Here is a 21,979-nt window from a genome sequence, read left to right as displayed (position 1 = left end):
GTGGTGGAGTCTGAAGAGAAGGGAGTTAAGGCACAAGAATCATGTGAACCTGGGAGGCAGAGATTGCAATCAGCCAAGATCATGCCATGTACTCCAGCCTGGGTGACAGAAAACAGAGTGAAAGTCTGTCTCAAAAAAGTAATAACAAAATATAATAAAATAATTATCTTAAGGAAACTCTAAGAGATACAATAAAATTAGATAGAAAATTCACTAAAATGAGGATGTGAGTGAGAAATTCAACAAAAAGAAAGTATGAAGAAGAACCAAACACAAATCATGCAGTTAAAGAATGTAATGATGAAAAACTACGACAAATTCCGTAAAAAATACAATAGGAAGCTTCAAAAGATTTCATCAAGAAAATCTCAGAACTTGAAGATAGGTAGTTTGAAATTACCCAGTCAAAGAGAGAGAGAGGAAAAAAAAAAAGAAGAATGAAAAAGAGTGAAGAAAGCCTGCAAAACTTATAGGAGAGCATTAAGTCAACAAATATTCCTATCACAGGAATTCCAGAGGTAAGAAAGACATAGAAAATCTATTTAAAGAAATAATAGATGGAAACTTTCCAAGTCTGGGGAGAGATATGACATACAGACCCAAAACACCCAAAAAGTCCCCAAAGAGATTCAATCAAAAAGGTAGTTGTAGTTACTGGGTAGTTATACACCCAAGGCACATTATAGTCAAATTGTCAAAAGTCAAAGACAAAGATAAAATTCTAAAAACAGCAAGAGAAAAGCATCAAGTCAAATAAAAGGGAATCCCCACTAGACTAATAGCAGATTTCTATGCAGAAACCCTACAGACCAGAAAAGAACAGGAGAAAATATGTGCAAGCTATTAGTCTGATAAGGGATTATTACTCAGAATACACAAACAACTCAAGAGCAAAAACTCACATAGTCTGATTTTAAAACAGGCAAATGTAGTCAGGCACGGTGGCTCACAACTGTAATCCAGGCACTTTGGGACGCTAAGGTGGGTGGATCATTTTTGAGGACAGGAGTTCAAGACCAGCCTGGCCAACATGATGAAACCCTGACTCTACTAAAAATACAAGAATTAGCTGGGAATGCTGGTGCATACCTATAGTCCCAGCTACTCAGGAGGCTGAGGCAGGAATCGCTTGAAACCAGGAGGCAGAGGTTGCAGTGAGCCAAGATTGCACCACTGCACTCCAGCCTGGGTGACAGAGTGAAACTCCGTCTTTAAAAAAATAATAATAGGTCTGGTATGCTGGCTTACGCCTGTAATCCCAGCACTTTGGGAAGCTGAGGCGGGCGGATCATGAGGTCAAGAGATCCAGACTATCCTGGCCAACATGGTGAAACCCCGTCTCTACTAAAAATACAAAAATTAGCTGGGTGTGGTAACACGCGCCTGTAGTCCCAGTTACTTGGGAGGCTGAGGCAGGAGAACTGCTTGAACCTGGGAGGCAGAGGTTGCAGTGAACCAAGACTGCACCACAGCACTCCAGCCTGGCACCTGGCAACAGAGCAAGACTCTGTCTCAAAATTAATAATAATAAAAGGCAAATGAGCTAAATAGACATTTCTCACAAATGACCAAAGGGTATATGGAAAGATCCTCAACGTCACTAATGGTCAGAGAAAAGCAAATCAAAACCTCAATGAGGTATCATCTCACTACAGTTAGAATGGCTATTAGCAAAACAAACAAAAATGCTGGTGGAAACGCAGGGAAAGGGGAACGCTTATACAATGATGGTAGGAATGTAAATCAGCACAACCATTACGGAAAACTGTATGGAATTTCCTCAAAAAACTAAAAACAGAACAATCATATGATCCAGCAATCCCACTACTGGGTATTCAAAAGAAAGGAAATCAGTATGTCAAGGAGAGATGTGCATTCCTGTTTACTGCAGCTCTATTCACAATAGACAAGATATGGAATCAACGTAAAGTGTCCATCAACAGACAAATAACATGTGGCATATATTCACAATGAAATACTATTTAGCTATTAAAAAAAAGACAACATTCTGTCATTCGTGGCAACATGTATGAACTTAGACACTATGGTAAGTCAAATAAGCCAGGCACAGGAAGATAAATATGTTTTCACTTATGCGCAATCTTAAAAAGTTGACTCAGCGAAACTCTGTCTCAAAAAAAAAAAAAAAAAAGTTGACTCATAGAAGTGAGGAAGTGTAGTGGGGAAAGGTGGGTAGCCAAAGGCTAGTTATCAGATACAAACACAGAGTTAAATAGGAGGAATAAGTTCTAGGGAAGGAGGCCAGTGGACAGTGCCCAAAAGAAAGAATAAGTTTCCGTCAGGCTAGGCCCTTAGGATAAAATGAGTTTGTTTGATTCTCAAGAAACACATTAGTCTACTGAATATACACCAAGGCCCAAGTCTATAAAAGGCCATATTGTGAACAGGGGGCACACAGGAGCCCATGACCAGTCTACTCAGTGAACTCTCTTTTAGGAGGCTAAGGTTAAAGCCTAAAGAATTAGGCCCAAGGAAAACCATAAATGATCATGACTTACTATAAACCAAAGAAGATGGAAATACGTATCATTCAAAATCCTGGCAGAAAAAAATAGAAAATCAAATCGGGTGACTCAAAGGCAGTTTAGAGACTATGCTATTATGCAAAAGTATATGCAAAATACAGAGAAACTACAAAGCTGGTAGGACACTTAGGCATGAAGAGACAAGAAGAGGCAGTAGTTATCAAAACCAGGGAGGAAGATGTGTAGAGAATACCACCCGACAGGAAAGCCATCACTTTTAGCAACCCAGGACACCCAGCAGGAAAGAGGCCTGAGAGTAACACCCTAGCCTCATTCTATCTCCTTTGACCTCCTGCTGGTGCTCCCACTCACCAAGCCCAAGCAGGAGCCCACCGATGAAATCTAGACAGGTTAGGTCCCTGGGGCAGAGAATAGGGTAAACAAGGGTGGGAAATAATATGGAAGGGGAAACAATATGCAAGGACAAACAGAAGATTATCCAGAATGTATATAATAACTCCAATTATTTCTGTGACATCTTATTTCAGAAAAGTTTGGCATTTACTACTACTTTAAAAAAAAAAAAAAACATAAAAAAATACATAAGGGATTAAGTACCAGGAACTACCCACAGATCCATGGCACACGGTATGAAAACGTAGGCACTAAGATGTATTTGGCTTTGGAAGAAAATAAACAACAACAAAAACTCGGGTAGCATTACTTTCTAGTAGGTTTCTTGAATAGCATACAAAATTCCAGATGATCATAATATTTCACCTCAAGAACACCATCTATCTACTTATTCCACCATTTTGCAATGACGCATGCTAATAAGTGGCAGTCTTAATGTATTTGCCAAACTGTATCTTTTAAATATAACTTAATCTTTATTTCACATATTCCAATGAGAATTTGTATCAAAACCATTCATTAGAACAAACTGTGAACACAGTTTGGCCAACTTGCCATATTTACAGGATTACTATCTATTCAACAAGTTCTTCTCAGGGTCAATTCACTCCAGCAAAAAAGAAAAGACACTTGTAATTAATATGATGGAAACTAAGCCAACAAACAAATAAATGATAAAAGCACACTGAGCCTACACTAACTTAGGCATACCAACCTAGCTATATCACCAAATATAATCTTAAGTACTAAAAATGCAAAACCAGCATCTCATACATACAGTTAGTCTGATCATATTTTATGACTTGAAATTTAAGCAATAGGCTATTATTCACCAATTGCCCACTAAGAAGGCCCTTCTTAGTGCCTGGCGCTATATTAAATACTATACATACATTATTTAATTGAATCCTCTCAACCCTATGGCATAGATTTTTAATATTAATGTAAATATAACCAAACGACAAAGACATCTCCAGAGCAGAGGCTGTCATATATTAAACGTTAATAGTATTTAGCTAGGCACAGTGGCTCATGTCTGTAATCCCAGTACTTTGGGAGGCCAAGGCAGGAGGATATCTTGAGCCTAGGGGTTCAAGACCAGCCTGGGCAACATGACAAAACCCTGTATTTGTATCTACAAAAAATACAAAAATTAGCCAGGTGTGGTATCCTGTGCCTATAATCCCAGCTACTGGGGAGGCTGAGGTGGGAGGATCACCTCACCTGGGGAAACTGATGTTATGTGATGGCACCACTGCACTCGCACCTGGACAACAGAGTGAGACCCCTGCCTCAAAAAAAATTTTTTTTAAAGGATTTACTGACAATCATCTTGCCTTAATAAAAAGAGTCTATAGCAGTCATTGTGGGTTGCTTACACAAATCCATTCCCTACTCCCACCCCCAACACAACTTCCTACTACCTGTAAGACCTTTTGTTGGGTATTTCTGTACTCAGGAAGGTTATCCCTTAATCCAGAGCAGAAGGTGGATCTGGATTACTCCGAGTCAGCCATACTCCTTTCCTCTTACCAGTGATAACAGAAATAGGCATTTTGCACAATTCAGATTTAGGACCAGTCTGCTAGGAGCTTCTAGATTGTTTGCTTATGAAGAGACACATGGAAGAAATGGTTCTTTTTTTCCCTCAGTGGACATATTGATATGTGCAAATGTCATGCACAAGCTTCTGCAGCCACCCCAGTGCCAGGCACACTGAAGATGGCAGTGATTAAAAATAACAAGAACCTGGATCCTTGATGATACTGCAAAGCTCTTATATTTAACAACCCTGAAGTCACTTAACGTAACTCAAGACTTACAGTTAATGAGAAAATAAATCCCCCATTTTTCAAGCAGTTTGGGAGCTGGGTTTTCTGCAATCTCCAGTGCAAAGTATCCTAATGAATAAAGGTATTAGCTAACAACAACAATTCTTCTCGGGGCTTGTTTTAAAACAAGAATTCAAAGTATAAGCTTGATCAGGACTATGAAAGGTATAAGAAGATGGATAGCAATGTATGTATTCTCCCTGGAGAATATACACCTGAAACACACAGCCTCCAAAAGCAAGGATAAAGGAAAGGTTTCAAAGCACCCCAACAGTGAAAATGTCAAAGTTCCAAAGTACTCCTGGAGCTTGGAAAAGTGACACTGATCCTCATGCCACACAATGGAAACTACTAACAATTAGTAAGAAACAATCAAAACGTAAAACACAGGGCTGGTGGGGCAAGGTATGGAGATACTCTCTGACAGATAATTCCAGTATGTTTTAATGGATTAAGGTTTTATTAAAAATCTGAAAAAAACTGCACCACTAACTCAGGTTAATCCTTAAATACACAAAGACCTATTACCTCTCCAGACACTACCTTCATCACAAGTTGTCAAGCTACTTAAAATGTTCACAAGAATTAAATAGGAGTGTAACATGAAGGCAATGTAATTACAACTTTATTAACAGCACACTTCTGAAAAGACACCCTAGTTTAAATGTTTTTAATGGAACTATATTGGCAAAGGTAGGTCATGGTACTTTTAGAAAATGGCAGAATGAGCTTTTCCCTCTAGATAGTAAAATAAACAACTGTTTAATATATTCCCAAATCATGATTGTACCTGTTGCCTTTTGGCTGCCATAATGTTCAGCTTATCCACTTCAGGTTTTAGGGCTTTATACTGTATTCCTAAGTCTTGTTCATTGCCAGCATTCCTTAACTTCAAGATACCATCTTCCACCTATTAAAAAAAAAAAAAAAAGACCAGAAAAAAACAAAAATTCTGAATGTAAGTCTGTAAATAAAGACAATGACATTCTAGAAATTTTCATTCCTGTTAACAGATACTCAAAAAGGAATCCAAATTTAACTCTCTTGAGTCTGCACGGTCCTCTAACATTTAAACAGTGATTACACAGGATCTTCATAGGAAGTGGGAAAGACACTAAAAAGTACAAAATTTAACGTATCTTGGTTTCTGAACTCCAGAACTCTTACTAGTACGAGGAAATATTTAATCACTATTGGAAAAAGGGAAGGAGTCAAAACAGTATCTTTGCTACAAGCCCTTCATTACAGCCAAGACAACACTGGCTCACAACAGTCAGCATGATATATACTTGGAATAGAGGAGTAAGTGGAAATTAAACAAAAACATCCCTGGTCCATTGAGATAAACCAAATTCAAAACCAAACTAAATCCTAGGGAATGCTGAACTAAAGAAGGTCAGTAGCAGTATTACCGTGATAGAACAAATTACTGACACAGGCCTGTATACTTACAACTTTCAGCTGAACAAGTAATTTGTAGACATCTGCCATGTCAGCCAAAATCAGCAACCGGGTAACAGCAGAGAGCAAAGCTCGAGCCGCCCGAACCATGTTGCCTCGCTTTACAGAAGAGCAGGGATCGTCTGCGAACTCTCCCGCAGCAGTCTTCATCAAATCACCTGTTTTACAAAATGAAAAACAAACTCAGCAAGAATTAACCCAAATAACTGATCTACATTTTAAAAAATATAAAAATAATCCAAACATTGTATATTTCATGCACAAATTTAAGACTTCATTTTTGTTGTTTGCTGTACTTTAGTTTGTTTTACAGCTATCACTTAAAAAAGCACCTTCATATATTGCTGGTGAAAGCAAAATATATAGAAAGTGACTTGATACTATGTATCAAGAGACTTAAAAATATTTCTCTTTGATCTATTAATGTTCCTTTCCAAAAAAGGGACAATGTGTATCCAAAAAGAGAAAGATTCAAGATTTGAACAGAAAAAAAAAAAAAACTTACCTAACGCAATCTACTCACATCCACAGAACAACACAGAACAGGGCAACAATTATGCAGAACCACCACACTTCATTAATCATCTCAACTATATAATGTGTACAGCCTTTATTAAAGAGACTCACTGGTATGTGAAAATACAGAGTTCAGCCACTGATTCATTCATTTCCTTCACAAATCACTACCAAAAGTTCAAATGTTCAACAATAAACATGTAGTTAAGTAAATCATGGTGTAGCTACAATTGACTATTAAAATATTTTTATATATATGAAAAATGTTAAGCAAAAAAAATGAAATTATAAATGTATATGTTTCTTTTTAAATACAGAGGAAAGACTGGAGTCAAAAGGCAAATAATAGTTATGATTAGTTTACACACTGCCTCTTTACATATTTGGTACTTATAAACAGTTTCTATAATGAAGAGGTATTGTATCTATAATTTTTTTAAAAACTAAATAAAAACATATAAAATAGCTTTTACCATAGCTATTAGGAATATCCCATTTATATATTCCTGAGCTCAAGGATTTATTTATAGACTGGGCACAGTGGCTGACACCAGCCATCCCAGTGCTTTGTGAGGCTAAGGCAGTAGCATTTCTTGAGCGCATGAGTTTGAGGCTGCCATAAGCCATGACTGCACCACTGTACTCTAGCATGGGTGACAGAACAAGACCCTGTCTCTTAAAAAAAAAATTTTAAGAATGTATAACATTTCCTAGTAACTTGTGGAACTTATATTTTCTGTCAATCTGTCTACTAAAATTATTTCCAGTGCCTACTGTCACTCTTTTCTTATAGCTAGAAACAACTAAAGGGCCAGTGTTGCATCTTGTCCACTGGTTATAAAAATAAGGCCTGTATGGAGACTATCTTTGGAATCCTGGAAAAGCAATTACTCCCTACTTTGGCTGAGCAAGCCCACTTCAGTTCAGATTAAAGCCTAAAAGCCATTCACTCTCTCATGTCTTCCATGAATTTGTTTAAAAACAACAACAACAAAAGGCACTTTCAAGTAGCCTGCCTATTTCTCAACAGACCTACCAAATTTCTCCTGGCTATCATCTTTGGATACACAGTACAACCAGAAGAGGGGAATTACAGAGTTAAAAGGTTTTCCTGGATCTAACGTAGTCTTCTCTTAGATCTTCAGGAAGACACAGACATATGGCAATCATTACATGGATTCGTAATATTAACGCTGACATCTCATGGTATTTTAAAAGATGTAGCGCATTCATTCTTCTGTTTAACAAATGTTTGAGCACCCATCACACATCAAGGGCTGTACTGGGTGTCTGTGATCCAAAACACAAGAAACAGCCAGTGGCCTCCTGGAGCTCTATGGAGGGAGAGACAGACAATTAACAGCTGGTTAACACAAGGCACCTAGTCTCAAAGGGTTCACAAATTATAGAGCATTACAATGCACTTCAAATTAAATAGCCTCGTGAACAAGGTGCTATGGAAATATACTAAAGAATACTTCACTCAGGAAGAATTTATCTGCAAAGCCTTGCAGAAAGAGATATTTGCCTTAAAAAATATTAATACTGTCTTAGGCTGGGCACAGTGGCTCATGCCTATAATTCCATCAGTCTGGGAGGCCAAAGCGGGTGATCACCTGAGGTCTGGAGTTTGAGATGAGCCTGGCCAACATGGTGAAACCCTGTCTCTACGAAGAAAATACAAAAAATATAGCCAGGCATGGCAGCGGGTGCCTGTAATCCCAGCTACTCGGGAAGCTGAAGCACAAGAATTGCTTGACCATGGGAAGTCAAGGTTGCAGTGAGCCGAGGTCGCACCACTGTACTCCAGCCTGGGCAAGAAGAGCAAAACTCCGTCTCAAAAAATGCGTGAGTCAACCTCTGTGTGTGTGTTGGGGGGGTGTGGGGGGCGGTCTTAAACAATGTGTGTGTGTGTGTGTGTGTGTGTGTGTGTACTGTCTTAAACAATATTACTATCAAACGAGAGAGTAAGCAAGAGATGTTGACCTTATATAATAAGCAGAACTTCACCTTACTTAGCACTTACTACACACTAAAAACAAACAAATTCATTTCCAAAACACAAAGCTGAATATACCATCCCTGCCTTCAAATAACTTATCCAGAAAAGATGGATATGACCATTAAGAAGTTATGTACATTTTAACATACAAGCTGTAAGAAAGAAAACACAAAGTGTCATGGGAATTCAAAGGATGAAGCACCAACAACCAGTTTGGGGAAGAAACGAAATGCCAGCAACAGCTTTATAGAAGGAATGGTACTCTGAAATGAACCCATCCCTCAAAGGATAGGAAGGATGTGGGTAGCAGAGTTAAGGAAGTTACCACCTCCTTAAGCAGAAGGAACAGTAACATAATAATGTCCAACACTGGCTGGGCACAGTGGCTCACACCTGTAATCCTAGCACTTTGGGAGACTGAGGCAGGTGGATCACATTAGGTCAGGAGTTCAAGACCCACCTGGCCAACATGATGAAACATCTCTACTAAAAATGCAAACAGTCAAACATGGTAGCAGGCACCTGTAGTATCGGTTACAGTACTCGGGAGACTGAGGCAGGATAATCGCTTGAACCCAGGAAGCAGAGGTTGCAGTGAGCAGAGATCACACCACTGCACTCCAGCCTGTGTGACAGAGCGAGACTCTGTCTCAAAAAACAACAAAAAACAGTCCAACGTTTATTAAATATCTACTCTATGGCACCATATATTTTTTTTTTTTTTTTTTTTTGAGACAGAGTCTCCCTGTTGCCAGGCACCAGGCTGCACAATCTCAGCTCGCTGCAACCTCTGCCTCCCGGGTTCAAGCAATTCTCCTGCCTCAGCCTTCCAGGTAGCTGGGACTACAGGCACACACCACCACGACCAGCTAATTTTTTTGTATTTTTAGTAGAGATGGGGTTTCACCATGTTGGCCAGGATGGTCTCAATCTCTTGACCTTGTGATCCGCCCGCCTCAGCCTCCCAAAGTGCTGGGATTACAGGCTTGAGCCACCGTGCCTGGCCACATATTTTTAAAATTCTATCACCCACCTAGAAAGTAGGTAGTATTAGCCTTTGTTTATAAATAATACAACTAAAGCTTACACAGATTAACTAACTTAATTCCTGCCCCCTAAATAGTAAAGGGCAGAGCCTGGATTTGTAATGCCAATACTTAATGCTCTTTGTAGAGCCACTTATCATACTGAGGTATACAATAAGAAGGTTGTATTATAATTCATATATTAATTAGGCTTAGAGGCATAATATATAGTCTGAATTATCTAGTCTGAGGAGTAAGGGATATGTTTAGAAGCAGCAGAAGGTAGAAGTAGAAAGGCCATAAACGAACAAAATTTAATTCCCTGAACCAGAGGAAAGTCAAATTATAGAGGATTAACCTATCTAAAGTACATATAATAAACCTAACCAGAGAGATGGATCAGAAAGCCACAGTGAGATCCCAGAAAAGGGTAGGGTAGTAGTAAACTACAAAGGCAGAGGTCAAAAGATCTAATCACCTTTGATTAAGCACAGAAGATTATTTAAAGGTTGCAAGCTAGGGTGTTTCTGAGCAGGAGAAGGCGGCCAAAGCTGTATGAAAACATGAGTTGAGAAAGATTTTTTTAAAAATAAAAAGGCCAGGCACAGTGGCTCACGCCTGTAATCCCAGCATTTTGGGAGGCCAAGGTGGGCAGATCACCTGAGGTCAGGAGATCAGGACCAGCCTGACCAATACGGTGAAAACCCATCTCTACTAAAACTACAAAGAAAATTAGTCGGGCGTGGCGGCAGGCACCTATAATCCCAGCTACTCCTGACACAGGAGAATCACTTGAACCTAGGAGGTGGAGGTTGCAGTGAGCTGAGATCATACCACTGCACTCCAGCCTGGGCAACAAGAGCAAGACTCCGTCTCAAAAAAAAAAAAAAAAAAAAAAAAGAGAGAACTCTTGAGAACATCAGAATAAGGAAAGGAAGATCCTGTAATAAAAGAAACAGAAGAGAGCCAGGACTGCCAAAAACAAAGTAAGACTTCTAAGAGAAAACTGGTCAACCAAAGCAAATGTAGACATAGTGATCCATCAACTATAACTGAGAATCCAGAAATGCATTCCGATCTTAACAAGGGTGCCAAGAATACTCAATGAAGAATAGTCTTTCCACAAATGGTGCTAAGACAAGTGCAATATGCAAAAGAATTCAGTTGGGCCCCTCTGTCACACCATATACTTACAAAATTGATCAAAATTTAAATGTTAGAGCTCAAAATTATGTAACACTTAGAAGATATCACTGGTATAAGTCTTCACGACCACTGATTCACAATGGTTTCTTAGCTATGACACCAAAAGTACAAACAATAGAACAAAAAAAAGGTAAGGGGCATCATCAAAATTTAAAACTTTTGTGCTTCAAAGGACACTATCAAGAAAGTAAGAAGACAACCCAAAAGTCGAAGAAAATTTCTGCAAACTATATATATGATAGGATTTAGTATCTAGAATATAAAAGAACTTACAGGCTGGGTGCGGTGGCTCATGCCTGTGATCCCAGCACTATGGGAGGCCGAGGTGGGCTGATCACGAGGTCTCTGATGGAGACCACCCTGGCCAACATGGTGAAACCCCATCTCTACTGAAAAATACAAAAATTAGCTGGGCATGGTGGTGCGTGCCTGTAGTCCCAACTACTTGGGAAGCTGAGGCAGGAGAACTGCTTGAACCCAGGAGGCGGAGGTTGCAGTGAGCCGAGATTGCGCCACTGCACTCCAGCCTAGCACCTGGCAACAAAGCAAGACTCTGTCTCAAAAAAAAAAAAAAACAACTTACAATAAATAATTTTTTTTAAGTTGGCTGCAGTGGCATGTGCCTGTAGTACCAGTTACTTGAGAGGCTGAGGCAGGAGGACTGCTTGAACCCAAGAGTCAGCATCTAGCCTGGGCAACATAGAGAGACCTGGCTTCTTTAAAAACAAACAAAACAGACAAATAATCCAACTTTAAATAGGAAAAGGATTTAAACAGACATTCCACCCAAAGATTTAGAAATAGCCAATAAGCACATGAAAAGATGCTCAACCTCATTAGCCGTCAGGAATACAAATCAGAACACACAAAGATATCACTTCATGCTTAGTAGGATGGCTTGAATTTAAAAGGCAGATAATAGCCGGGCGTGGTGGCTCAAGCCTGTAATCCCAGCACTTTGGGAGGCTGAGGTGGGTGGAAAACGAGGTCAAGAAATCGAGACCATCCTGGTCAACATAGTGAAACCCCGTCTCTACTAAAAATACAAAAAATTAGCTGGGCATAGTGGCACGTGCCTGTAATCCCAGCTACTCAGGAGGCTGAGGCAGGAGAATTGCCTGAACCCAGGAGGTGGAGGTTGCGGTGAGCCGAGATCGCGCCATTGCACTCCAGCCTGGGTAACAAGAGCGAAACTCAGTCTCAAAAAAAAAAAAAAAAAAAAGGCCGGGCGCGGTGGCTCAAGCCTGTAATCCCAGCACTTTGGGAGGCCGAGGCGGGTGGATCACGAGGTCAAGAGATCGAGATCATCCTGGCCAACATGGTGAAACCCCGTCTCTACTAAAAATACAAAAAAAAAAAAATTAGCTGGGCATGGTTGTGCGTGCCTGTAATCCCAGCTACTCAGGAGGCTGAGGCAGGAGAATTGCCTGAACCCAGGAGGTGGAGGTTGCGGTGAGCCGAGATCGCGCCATTGCACTCCAGCCTGGGTAACAAGAGCGAAACTCAGTCTCAAAAAAAAAAAAAAAAAAAAAAAAGGCCGGGTGCGGTGGCTCAAGCCTGTAATCCCAGCACTTTGGGAGGCCGAGGCGGGTGGATCACGAGGTCAAGAGATCGAGACCATCCTGGCCAACATGGTGAAACCCCGTCTCTACTAAAAATACAAAAAAAAAAAATTAGTTGGGCATGGTTGTGCGTGCCTGTAATCCCAGCTACTCAGGAGGCTGAGGCAGGAGAATTGCCTGAACCCGGGAGGCAGAGGTTGCAGTGAGCCGAGATTGTGCCACTGTGCTCCAGCTTGGCGCCTGGGGACACAGTGAAACTCTGTCTCAAAAAAAAAAAAAAAAAAAAAAAAGGCAGATAATAGCAAATGGCAAGAATATGAGGAAATTAGAACTCTCATACCCCAATGCTGGGAATGTTAAAAGCTGCTTTGGAAAACGGTCTGGCAGTTCCTCCAAGGGTTAAATGCTGAGTTATTGTGGGAAGTAAAAGTTCCTCTTCAAAGTTTTCTTTCTTGTTAAAGAATAAATCATAAGTGTGCTAAGATCTCTTTGTTAAGCCCTATCCTATGTAGCTGTTAAACATGCCATGCTTACAGGCACGTAGTATATTCTATGCCCTTGTACTTTAACCAAGGTATGTGCCAGATGTGCTCACAGGCAAGTCCCAACTGGCAGCCTATGTCCTTTACCTGTTTAGAAAAGTTTTAAGTTGTTAGCCAATCAGGTTTTAGTTTAAACTGTGAAGTCTGGCTCCAGACAACAAAGATCAGACACAGCAGAAAGGATGACCTCAAATATGTAAGGGATCTGCTTTTCCTTTGTTTGTTGCACTCCCATGACAAGATGGCTAGCAAGGGTACCCTTCCTACAGGAAATAAAAATTGCTTGCTGAGAGATCCTTTGTCTTAGTGCTGACTTTTCTTTGTGGCATCAAGCATCTGTTTCCAACAGTTATCATATGACTCAGTCACTTCACTGCTAGATGGGTATGGTTTGGATCTGTGTCCCTACCCACATCTCATGTCAAACTGTAATTCTCAATGTTGGAGGTGGGGCCTGGTGGGAGGTAAGTAGATCTTAGGGGTGGTTTCTCATGAATGGGTTAGTACCAATCCCTCCTGGTGCTGTTCTTCTGATGGTGAATGAGTTCTCATGAGATCTGGTTGTTTAAAGGTGTGTAACATTTCCCCCACCCCCTCTGTTACTCCTCTTCCTGCCATGTACTCCTCCTCCTGCCATGTTATATGCCTAGCTCCCCATTTGCTTTCCACCATGATTGGAAGCTTCCTGAGGCCACCCCAGAAGCAAATGCCACTATACTTTCTGTACAGCCTGCAGAAGAACCTTGTGCCAATTAAACCTCTTTTATAATTACCCAGTCTCAGGTATTTATTTACAGCAATTTGAGAACGGACTAATATAGGTTGGTGCAAAAGTAATTGCAGTTTTCACCATTACTTTTCTTTTTAAATGGCCAAAACCATAATTACTTTTGCACCAACTTAATACATAGGTATACAAGCAAAAACTTGTACATGAATGCTTACAGTGTCACTATTCATAATAGCTGAAAGGTAGAAAGAACTGAAACATCTACCAACTGAAAAAGAGACATAAAAATGTGGCATTATGCAATATTTAGCCATAAGAAAAAATGAAGTACTGATACATATGAAACATGAACTTTCAAAACATATGTTAAGCGAAGGAATACTGTATTGTTCCATTTATATGAAATTGCCTTTTGCCACAATAGGCAAATCCAAAGAGACAGAAGGTAATGCTTGCTGGGTGGTGGGAAGGAGGCGAGAAGAATGACGACTAACTTCTAATAGGTAAAACCATGTTTCCTTCTTGGGTGATGAAAACATCTGAAATTACACAGTGGTGACGGCTGCATAATCTCATGAATATACTAAAAACTACTGAATTGTGCACTTTAAAATGATGAATTTTATGTATGTGAGTTATAGCTCAAAAAAGTAGTATCAAATGCAGTAATATGAAAGAGCACAGGCTCTGAAGCTGGATATAGGCTGAAATTCTGGCTTTGCCACTTACCAGCTATGAAACTAGATTTCATGAGCCCGTTTCCTCTTCTGTACAATGTGTAGAATATCTGCTGTAAGTGCCAATTAAGATAACTTGTAAAATGCCTAGTTCAGTGCTTTGCACTAACTAGGAGACAAGACAGGGTTGGTAGAAATGATTAATATTAGCTAACAAGATCAGAAGACAGAAAAAAGGTCTTCACTGTGTTTCATTAGTATTCACCTATCAATAGCAACCTTCAAGAGCATTTATGACTTCTTTCAAAATATGCTTACTGATCCACCTTCTATGAGCTAGGCATTATTCTAAATGCTCAAGGCAATCAACCAACCAGGCCAGGAAAAAATCCCTGGCTCCACTTACATTCTGGTGGGAGAGAAAGACAATAAACACTAGTACTGGGGTAGGGTCAGGGGTAGTGACAGAAAGAGAGAACAGGGCTGTACAACTTAAAATAGAGGGAAAAAGGTAGGCCCCCTTGGAAAATTACCATTTGATGTGAAGACAGTCTTGACAAAGGAATGACAAAAATGATGTGGCCATCTGGAGGAAGAGCATTCCAGGTAAAAGGAACATCATGTCAAAGATCTATAAAGATTATGGAAGGTCAAGGAAGCCAAAGTGGCTGGCACAAGACAATGAAGAAGAGCAGCTTTCTGGAAGCTGCACAAACCAGATTTCAAGGGTAATAAAACAAGTTATAAATAAGACTGCTCTTTTAAGAATTTGGCCTGCGGGCCAGGCGCAGTAGCTCAAACCTGTAATCCCAGCACTTTGGGAGGCCGAGGCAGGTGGATCACAAGGTCAAGAGATCGAGACCATCCTGGTCAACATGGTGAAACCCCGTCTCTATTAAAAATACAAAAAATTAGCTGGGCATGGTGGTGCATGCCTGTAATCCCAGCTATTCAGGAGGCTGAGGCAGGAGAATTGCCTGAACCCAAGAGGCAGAGATTGCGGTGAGCCAAGATCGCGCCATTGCACTCCAGCCTGGGTAACAAGAGTGAAACTCCGTCTCAAAAAAAAAAAAGAATTTGGCCTGACCAGACACAGTGGTTCGTACCTGTGATCTCAGCACTTTGAAAAGTCCAGGCAGAAGGACCACTTGAGACCAGGAGCTCAAGACCAGCCTGGGCAACATCGTTAGACCTCACCCCTACAAATAATAAAGAAAAATTAGCCAGGCGTGGTGGCATGCATCTATAGTCCTAGCTTCTTGGGATGCTAAGATGGGATGATCACTTGAGTCCAGGAAGCCAAGGCTACAGTGAGCCATGATTGTGCCGCTGAACTTCAGGACTTGGGTGTCAGAGATAGACCCTGTCTCCAAAACAAACAAACAAAAAAAAAGAATTTGGCCCATTTTCAGGAAAAAGATCAAGGGCTACTAAAGGAATTATTTTCTACTTTTATTTAGTTTTAATTTTATATAGCACCTATAATCCCAGCACTCTGGGAAGCTGAGGCAGGAGGATCACTGAGCCCAGGAATTTGAGAACAGTCTGGGGAACATAGTGAGACCCTCTCTTTATTTAAAAAAATAAAAATAAAAAAATTAATTAGCTAAGTGTAGCGGTGCATGCCTGTAATCCCAGCTACTCAGGAAGCTGAGGTGGAAGGATCACTTGGGCCGATGAGGTCAAGGCTTCAATGAGCTGGGATTGCACTACTGCACTCCAGACCTGGGCAACAGAGCAAGACCCTGTCTCAGAAAATAAAAATTTTGTGTAGGGGTAACAGAATAATGGAAAGTTAGATCATAAACTCAGAAGTCAAACAAAAACCGCAGCTTAGACACTAAATAAGTCTTAGATTCCACAGTTATAAAACTGAAATAACAATACTGATCATTTTCACTTTGCACAGTAACACAAGACTGTGAAAATACAATAAAAGCTGAAAACAGGACAAACTTATCTTAATCAGAGATTAATCATAGAGACTTATGATTCTCCTGTGACCTTAAAAAAATTTTGTCAGTTTCCAACACCATGTTTGGAGGGAAAAAAAAATTTTTTTTTTGTAAATAAGCCCCCATCAAATTTTGTCAGCCAGGCATGGGAGCTCACAACTATAATTCCAGCACCCTGAGAGGTCAGAACAAGAGAATCCATTGAGCCCAGGAGTTTGAGATCAGCCTGGGCAACAAAGTGAGACCCCACCTCTATAAAATAAAATTTTTTAATTAAAAATTCCTGGGGGCCAGACGTGGTGGCTCACACCTGTAATCCCAGCACTTTGGGAGGCCAAGGCGAGCAGATCATGAAGTCAGGAGTTAGAGACCAACATGGTGAAACCCTGTCTCTACTAAAAATACAAAAATTAGCTGGGCATGGTGGCACACACCTGTAATTCAGCTACTCAGGAGGCTGAGGCAGAAGAATCACTTGAACCTGGCAGGCGGAGGTTGCAGTGAGCCGAGATTGTACCACTGCACTCCAGCCTGGGCAACAGAGCAAGATTCCATCTCAAAAAAAAAAAAAAAATCCTTTATTATCTGTTATAAATGTATAGGGATATGATAAATACAGTCAACCAATATTTATTCAGTGTACTAAATTAAAACATTATAAACACTGAGACTTAAAATATTTCATTTCCTGGTTAAAAAAATTTTCAAAAGTAGTTTGAACAATGCTTCCCTGCCTTCTTTGTGTCACATTAGGGCACAGAGTGAGCATTTTTTTATTCCTTGGTGAATCATCATATTCCTTTCTAAGTCTGGATCCATTTCCAGTATTTTATCCAACATCTACACTTACTTGTCATGAATATCTTCAAGAGTTCCTTTAATGTGTCATTTTTAATGATGTCACACATTCTTCTGGACATCACAACCATGTTCCTCCTTTAAATCAAGAACTTTGCCTTCACTAAGTTCTTCTAGCTGCATAGCTAGAGTTTTAAATAGCAGCAGGGTCAACATTTCCATAATCATCTATTTCTTCCCTTTATGTCCTAATCAAATTTCAATTCCAGGATTATTACTTTTCATTTCTTTGCTGCACATTCATCTTTTTTGGCTAATTCCCTCTTTTAATTATTCAATTCCGTAAAGTAGTTCATGTGGGTTTATGACAAGGAGAAAAGGAAGCAATACAATTACACGCTTTGCATAAACTGAACAGATTTGTAGGGAACTATCACTAACAGACTTTGAAAGAAGTGACATGATTTGTCATGATGCACATCTGTTATTTATACAGCAATTTGTATACTTAAAAGCTAGCAGCGAAGATTGTACAGTCACCCTTGAACAACACAACCCAACAAGTTTGGGTTTGAATTGTGTAGGTTTACTTATATATAAATTTTTTTCAATAAGCATATTGAAAACTGTTTTGGAGATTTGCAACAATTTGAAAAACATGTAATCCAGAAATACCAAAAAATTAAGAAAAGCTAGGTATATCATGAATGCATAAAATATCTTTAGATACTAGTCTATCATTTACCACCATAAATATACACAAATCTATTACAGAAAGTTAAAATTTATCAAAACTTATGCACACAAACACAGACCGTACATGGTGCCATTAGCAGTCAAGAGAAATATAAACAAATGTAAAGATGCAATTTAAATCCTAACTACACAAAATTAAATGTAGTACACAGTGTACTACTATAATAATTCTGTAGCCATCTCCTATTGCTATTGCAGTAAGCTCAGGAGTTGTGAATATCCGCTTAAAATGCCATATGATGCATGTGCATGTGATGCTAATCATCTCCACCTGAGCAGTTCACATCCAGTAAATTGCATATGGCAGTAAAAAGTGATCATCGGCAGTTCTCGCACATTTTCATCACATTTAGCCCAACACTCAAAATGCTGAATAACACCATGGAGCTCATACAAAGTATCACTAGTGATGTTGGAAGTACTACTAAGAAGTAAAGAAAAGCCATGACACTATAAGAAAAAGCTGAAGTGCCTGATATGTACTGTGAATTGAAGTCTGTAGCTGTGGTTGCCCACCATTTCAAGATAAATGAATTCAGCAGACCACTATAAAAAGAGAAAAAAATGATGAAGCTGTAGCTGCTACACCAGCAGGCATGAGAACCCTGCACTTTTTACAAAAATACTTCTTTATCTTATATTGAAAACACAGTTTTTATGTGGGTGCAGAGCTGCTAAAAGAAACGCATACCTATAGACTAGAAAGATTTGAGAAAAAGCAAAGTCATTATATGACAATTTAAAGCAAAAGGAAGGTGAAAGATCTAGAGCTGGAGAATTTAATGCCAGCAAGGGATGGTTTGATAATTTAAGAGATGTGGCTTTAAAAATGTCAAGGTAACAGGGGAACCAGCTTCTGCTGACCAAGAAAAGAGTTCCCAAATGCCCAGAAAGGTGGGCACGGTGGCTCACGCTTGTAATCCCATCTCTACTAAAAATACAAAATTAGCCAGCCTTGGTAGCACATGCCTGTAATCCCAGCTACTCAGGAGGCTGAGGCAGGAAAATCGCTTGAACCTGGGAGGCGAAGGTTGCGGTGAGCCAAGATCACGCCATTGTACTCCAGCCTGGGTGACAGAGCGAGATTCAATCTCAAAAAAAAAAAAAATAAATTAAAAAATAAAAAACAAATTTAAAAAGACACCTGCCAATTAGTTTATAAATTTCTAAGATATGGAAAGTGCTCTCTGCACACAAAAGGGCAAACTGGGGAAACTGAGGCAGGCAGAAAATATGTCCAAGGTCCCATGGTTATAAAACCTGAGAATGTAACTGAGTACTCTGGCTTTGTCCCAGCTGTTTCCAGTCAACTACATTACATCTAGCATTAACTAAGATACAAAGGAGACTAGGCACAGTGGCTCACACCTGTAATCCCAGCACGTTCGGAGGCCGAGGCAGGCAGATCACCTGAGATCACAGGTTCAAAACCAGCCTTGCTAACATGGTGAAATCCCATTTCTATTAAAAATACAAAAATTAGCCAGACGTTGTAGTGCACACCTCTAATCCCAGCTACTTGGGAGGCTAAGGCAGGAGAATTACTTGAACCAGGAGGCAGCTGTTGCAGTGAGCTGAGCTGAGATTGCATCATTCCACTCAAGCGCGGGCAACAAGAGCAAAAATGTCTCAAAAAAAAAAAAAAAAAAAAAGATACATAAGAGATAAAACTTAAGAGAACTCAAACTGTACCATCTGCCATGAAATAAAATCTGTCATCCCCTGGTGTTCTCTCCTAACTGAGCTGGGAATAAAATAGGTTCCTCTGGAATTAAAACAAAAACAATGGGCAATTATAAAGGAAGTAAACCAACAAACAAAAACCCCACAGTTCTTTATTAAGACAAGATCAAGAACTTTCTGAAGCACCAAATATCATGAGTAAATTCCCCTGAAAGTAATCAAACTTTATAAAGTTACAGGGAAAGGATAGGCTTGAAAAATATTTGTGTGATGGATAAAAAGAATAAAAGGCTTATTTGCTTTAACCTGAGCCTATTACATTGCTCCTTTAAAACAAAGAATGCTATGAAGTAATGTTAATGAATATACACTACTTTTCTCCCAGAATATTAGTTGGTATACATCAAACAAGGTATTGGAACTGGGTCTAAATCCCAGCTTCACTATTTGGCGGCTGTGTTACTTTGGTTGCTTTACCTCTAGCTGTTTTCTTTTCTGTAAAATGAGTACTCTATCTCCCATACCTCACTGGGCTGTTTTGAAAATTAAATGAGATAATACATGCAAAGTTCAACAAATACTTCTATGCCCCCTTCTACTCTTCCATCTACTTTTTCCAATCTTTAAACCTATTTAGAACATGGTCATTATCCATGCACCAGCTGTTTCTTACCTTGTTAGAAATAAAGTCATGATAGCAAGTTTCCTAAACAATAGAGGAATGTTAGCTTTTAATTTTAAATGTTGAAGCAGTAAAGGATGAGGGGAGCTTCCTTCACTCCTCTGTCTACAGTGCACAAAGTAGTAACAATTGTTCCTTTTGTGTAATAAGCTATAACCAAGGCTTGCTGGGCCTTAGTTTCACCAACTGTTTTTTTTTTTTTATTTAAAGCAGCTTTGTTTCAAAGAACTTTCTGAGCCGGGCGCGGTGGCTCACGCCTGTAATCCTAGCACTTTGGGAGGCTGAGGTGAGTGAATCACCTGAGGTCAAGAGTTCAAGACCAGCCTGGCAACCATGGTGAAACCCCATCTTTAAAAAAAAAAAAAAAAAGAACTTTCCAAGCCAAGCTGGGATTCCTTACAGTTCTCAGGAACTGGTCATCTTCCTCACCTACCCCATTTACAATGTCGCATTCCAAAATTCTATAGTATACTACAACCAGAAAGGCTCCCAACCACAATGTAATGGCTGAGGGTCCCAGGTCCTCAGAAATTCACTATGGAAACATCTCTACTGCCTTGAAAAGTACTCCAAGGAACTTCAATGGGCAAAGTTATATCTTCTTCCCCCAAATAATACTAAGGATACTTTTAAATAGCTTAAGGTCCAGAAAAAATAATTTTTGCCAGCTCAGTAGAGAAACACAGCTTATCTTCTATAAATTATACAATCCACACCCCCCCCAGGTCTCTTTATTAATGAAAATGATTTTCATTTCCACTTTAAATAACAATCTGTACTGAAAGTGAGAATGGAGATCACAATGTATTTATATCCTGGGGAAGGGATGAGATGGTAAAGACTACAACCAACATATACCAAAATATCAACAGAGCTTAATCATAAGGTCGCACAGCCCAATGGGTGATTGTTTATTGTTTATTTTTACTTTCTATAAGGAATATACTTTTGTAAGAAAAAAATTTTAAATTATAAAAATTTTAATATCTTTAGTTTATGTGTGTGATAATAAAACTCAGACTTCAAATTTTCTTTTTTCTAAGGTATAAAAATTCCATGGCTGTTAGTTCATGCAAAAATGAAAAAGTAAAACTAGTGCACACTACAAAATATTTTTGTAAAAGCTTATAAAGTCAGCTAACTAGAGGGGTTTATCCAAAATATGAGTAAGCCAAGTGGTAAAATAAACGGGTACTTACAGCCCCAATCTCATTTTTAAAATTTTTTGTTGAGTTGCTGGAGGAAAGATGATTCAATGGTTACACGGACCTTAGGTAGACATTTCTTAAATAGAACATTTTACAAGAGCATATTGTTTGTTATCAACTGCCAAATCCAGAAGAGAAAAGATATTTTAAGACACCCACCTGAATATACTTTTGCAAACCAGCAAAAACAGCCCTGTGCTAAAATGACAAAAGCTTCCAGGAGGAGTTAAACACCATCGACTATCTTAAACATGTTCAAACTACTGGTTTCAGGATCAGTTTCATAAGCATACTTGGAATTCCAACTCCCCCTTCTCCTACAGATTTCCCAGATAACCCTGCTCAAATAACTTTGCTCTCTTTATCTCAAAACGATTTTAACTGTCTAAAACCTTTTATTTCTTCTCAGATGTATACTTAACAATAGGAGTCTTGTCTTCAAAG

General features: G+C 39.4%; 1 protein-coding gene across 1 annotated transcript in view; it reads right to left on the bottom strand.

Annotated features, from left to right (window-relative positions):
• The window catches only part of CTNNA1 (catenin alpha 1), a 183,073-nt gene that overhangs the window by 119,689 nt on the left and 41,405 nt on the right, over positions 1–21,979 (bottom strand). The window contains exons 4-5 of the mRNA XM_039464507.2: positions 6,185–6,351; positions 5,523–5,642 (exon numbers count right to left, since the gene is read on the bottom strand). Coding sequence (XP_039320441.1) covers positions 5,523–5,642; positions 6,185–6,351 — 287 coding nt within the window. The remainder of the gene's footprint in view (positions 1–5,522; positions 5,643–6,184; positions 6,352–21,979) is intronic.

This window comes from Saimiri boliviensis, chromosome 1 (genome assembly GCF_048565385.1).
Source record: "Saimiri boliviensis isolate mSaiBol1 chromosome 1, mSaiBol1.pri, whole genome shotgun sequence".
NCBI classification, from domain to species: Eukaryota; Metazoa; Chordata; class Mammalia; order Primates; family Cebidae; genus Saimiri; species Saimiri boliviensis.
This window is presented reverse-complemented; position numbering and strand designations above follow the sequence as displayed.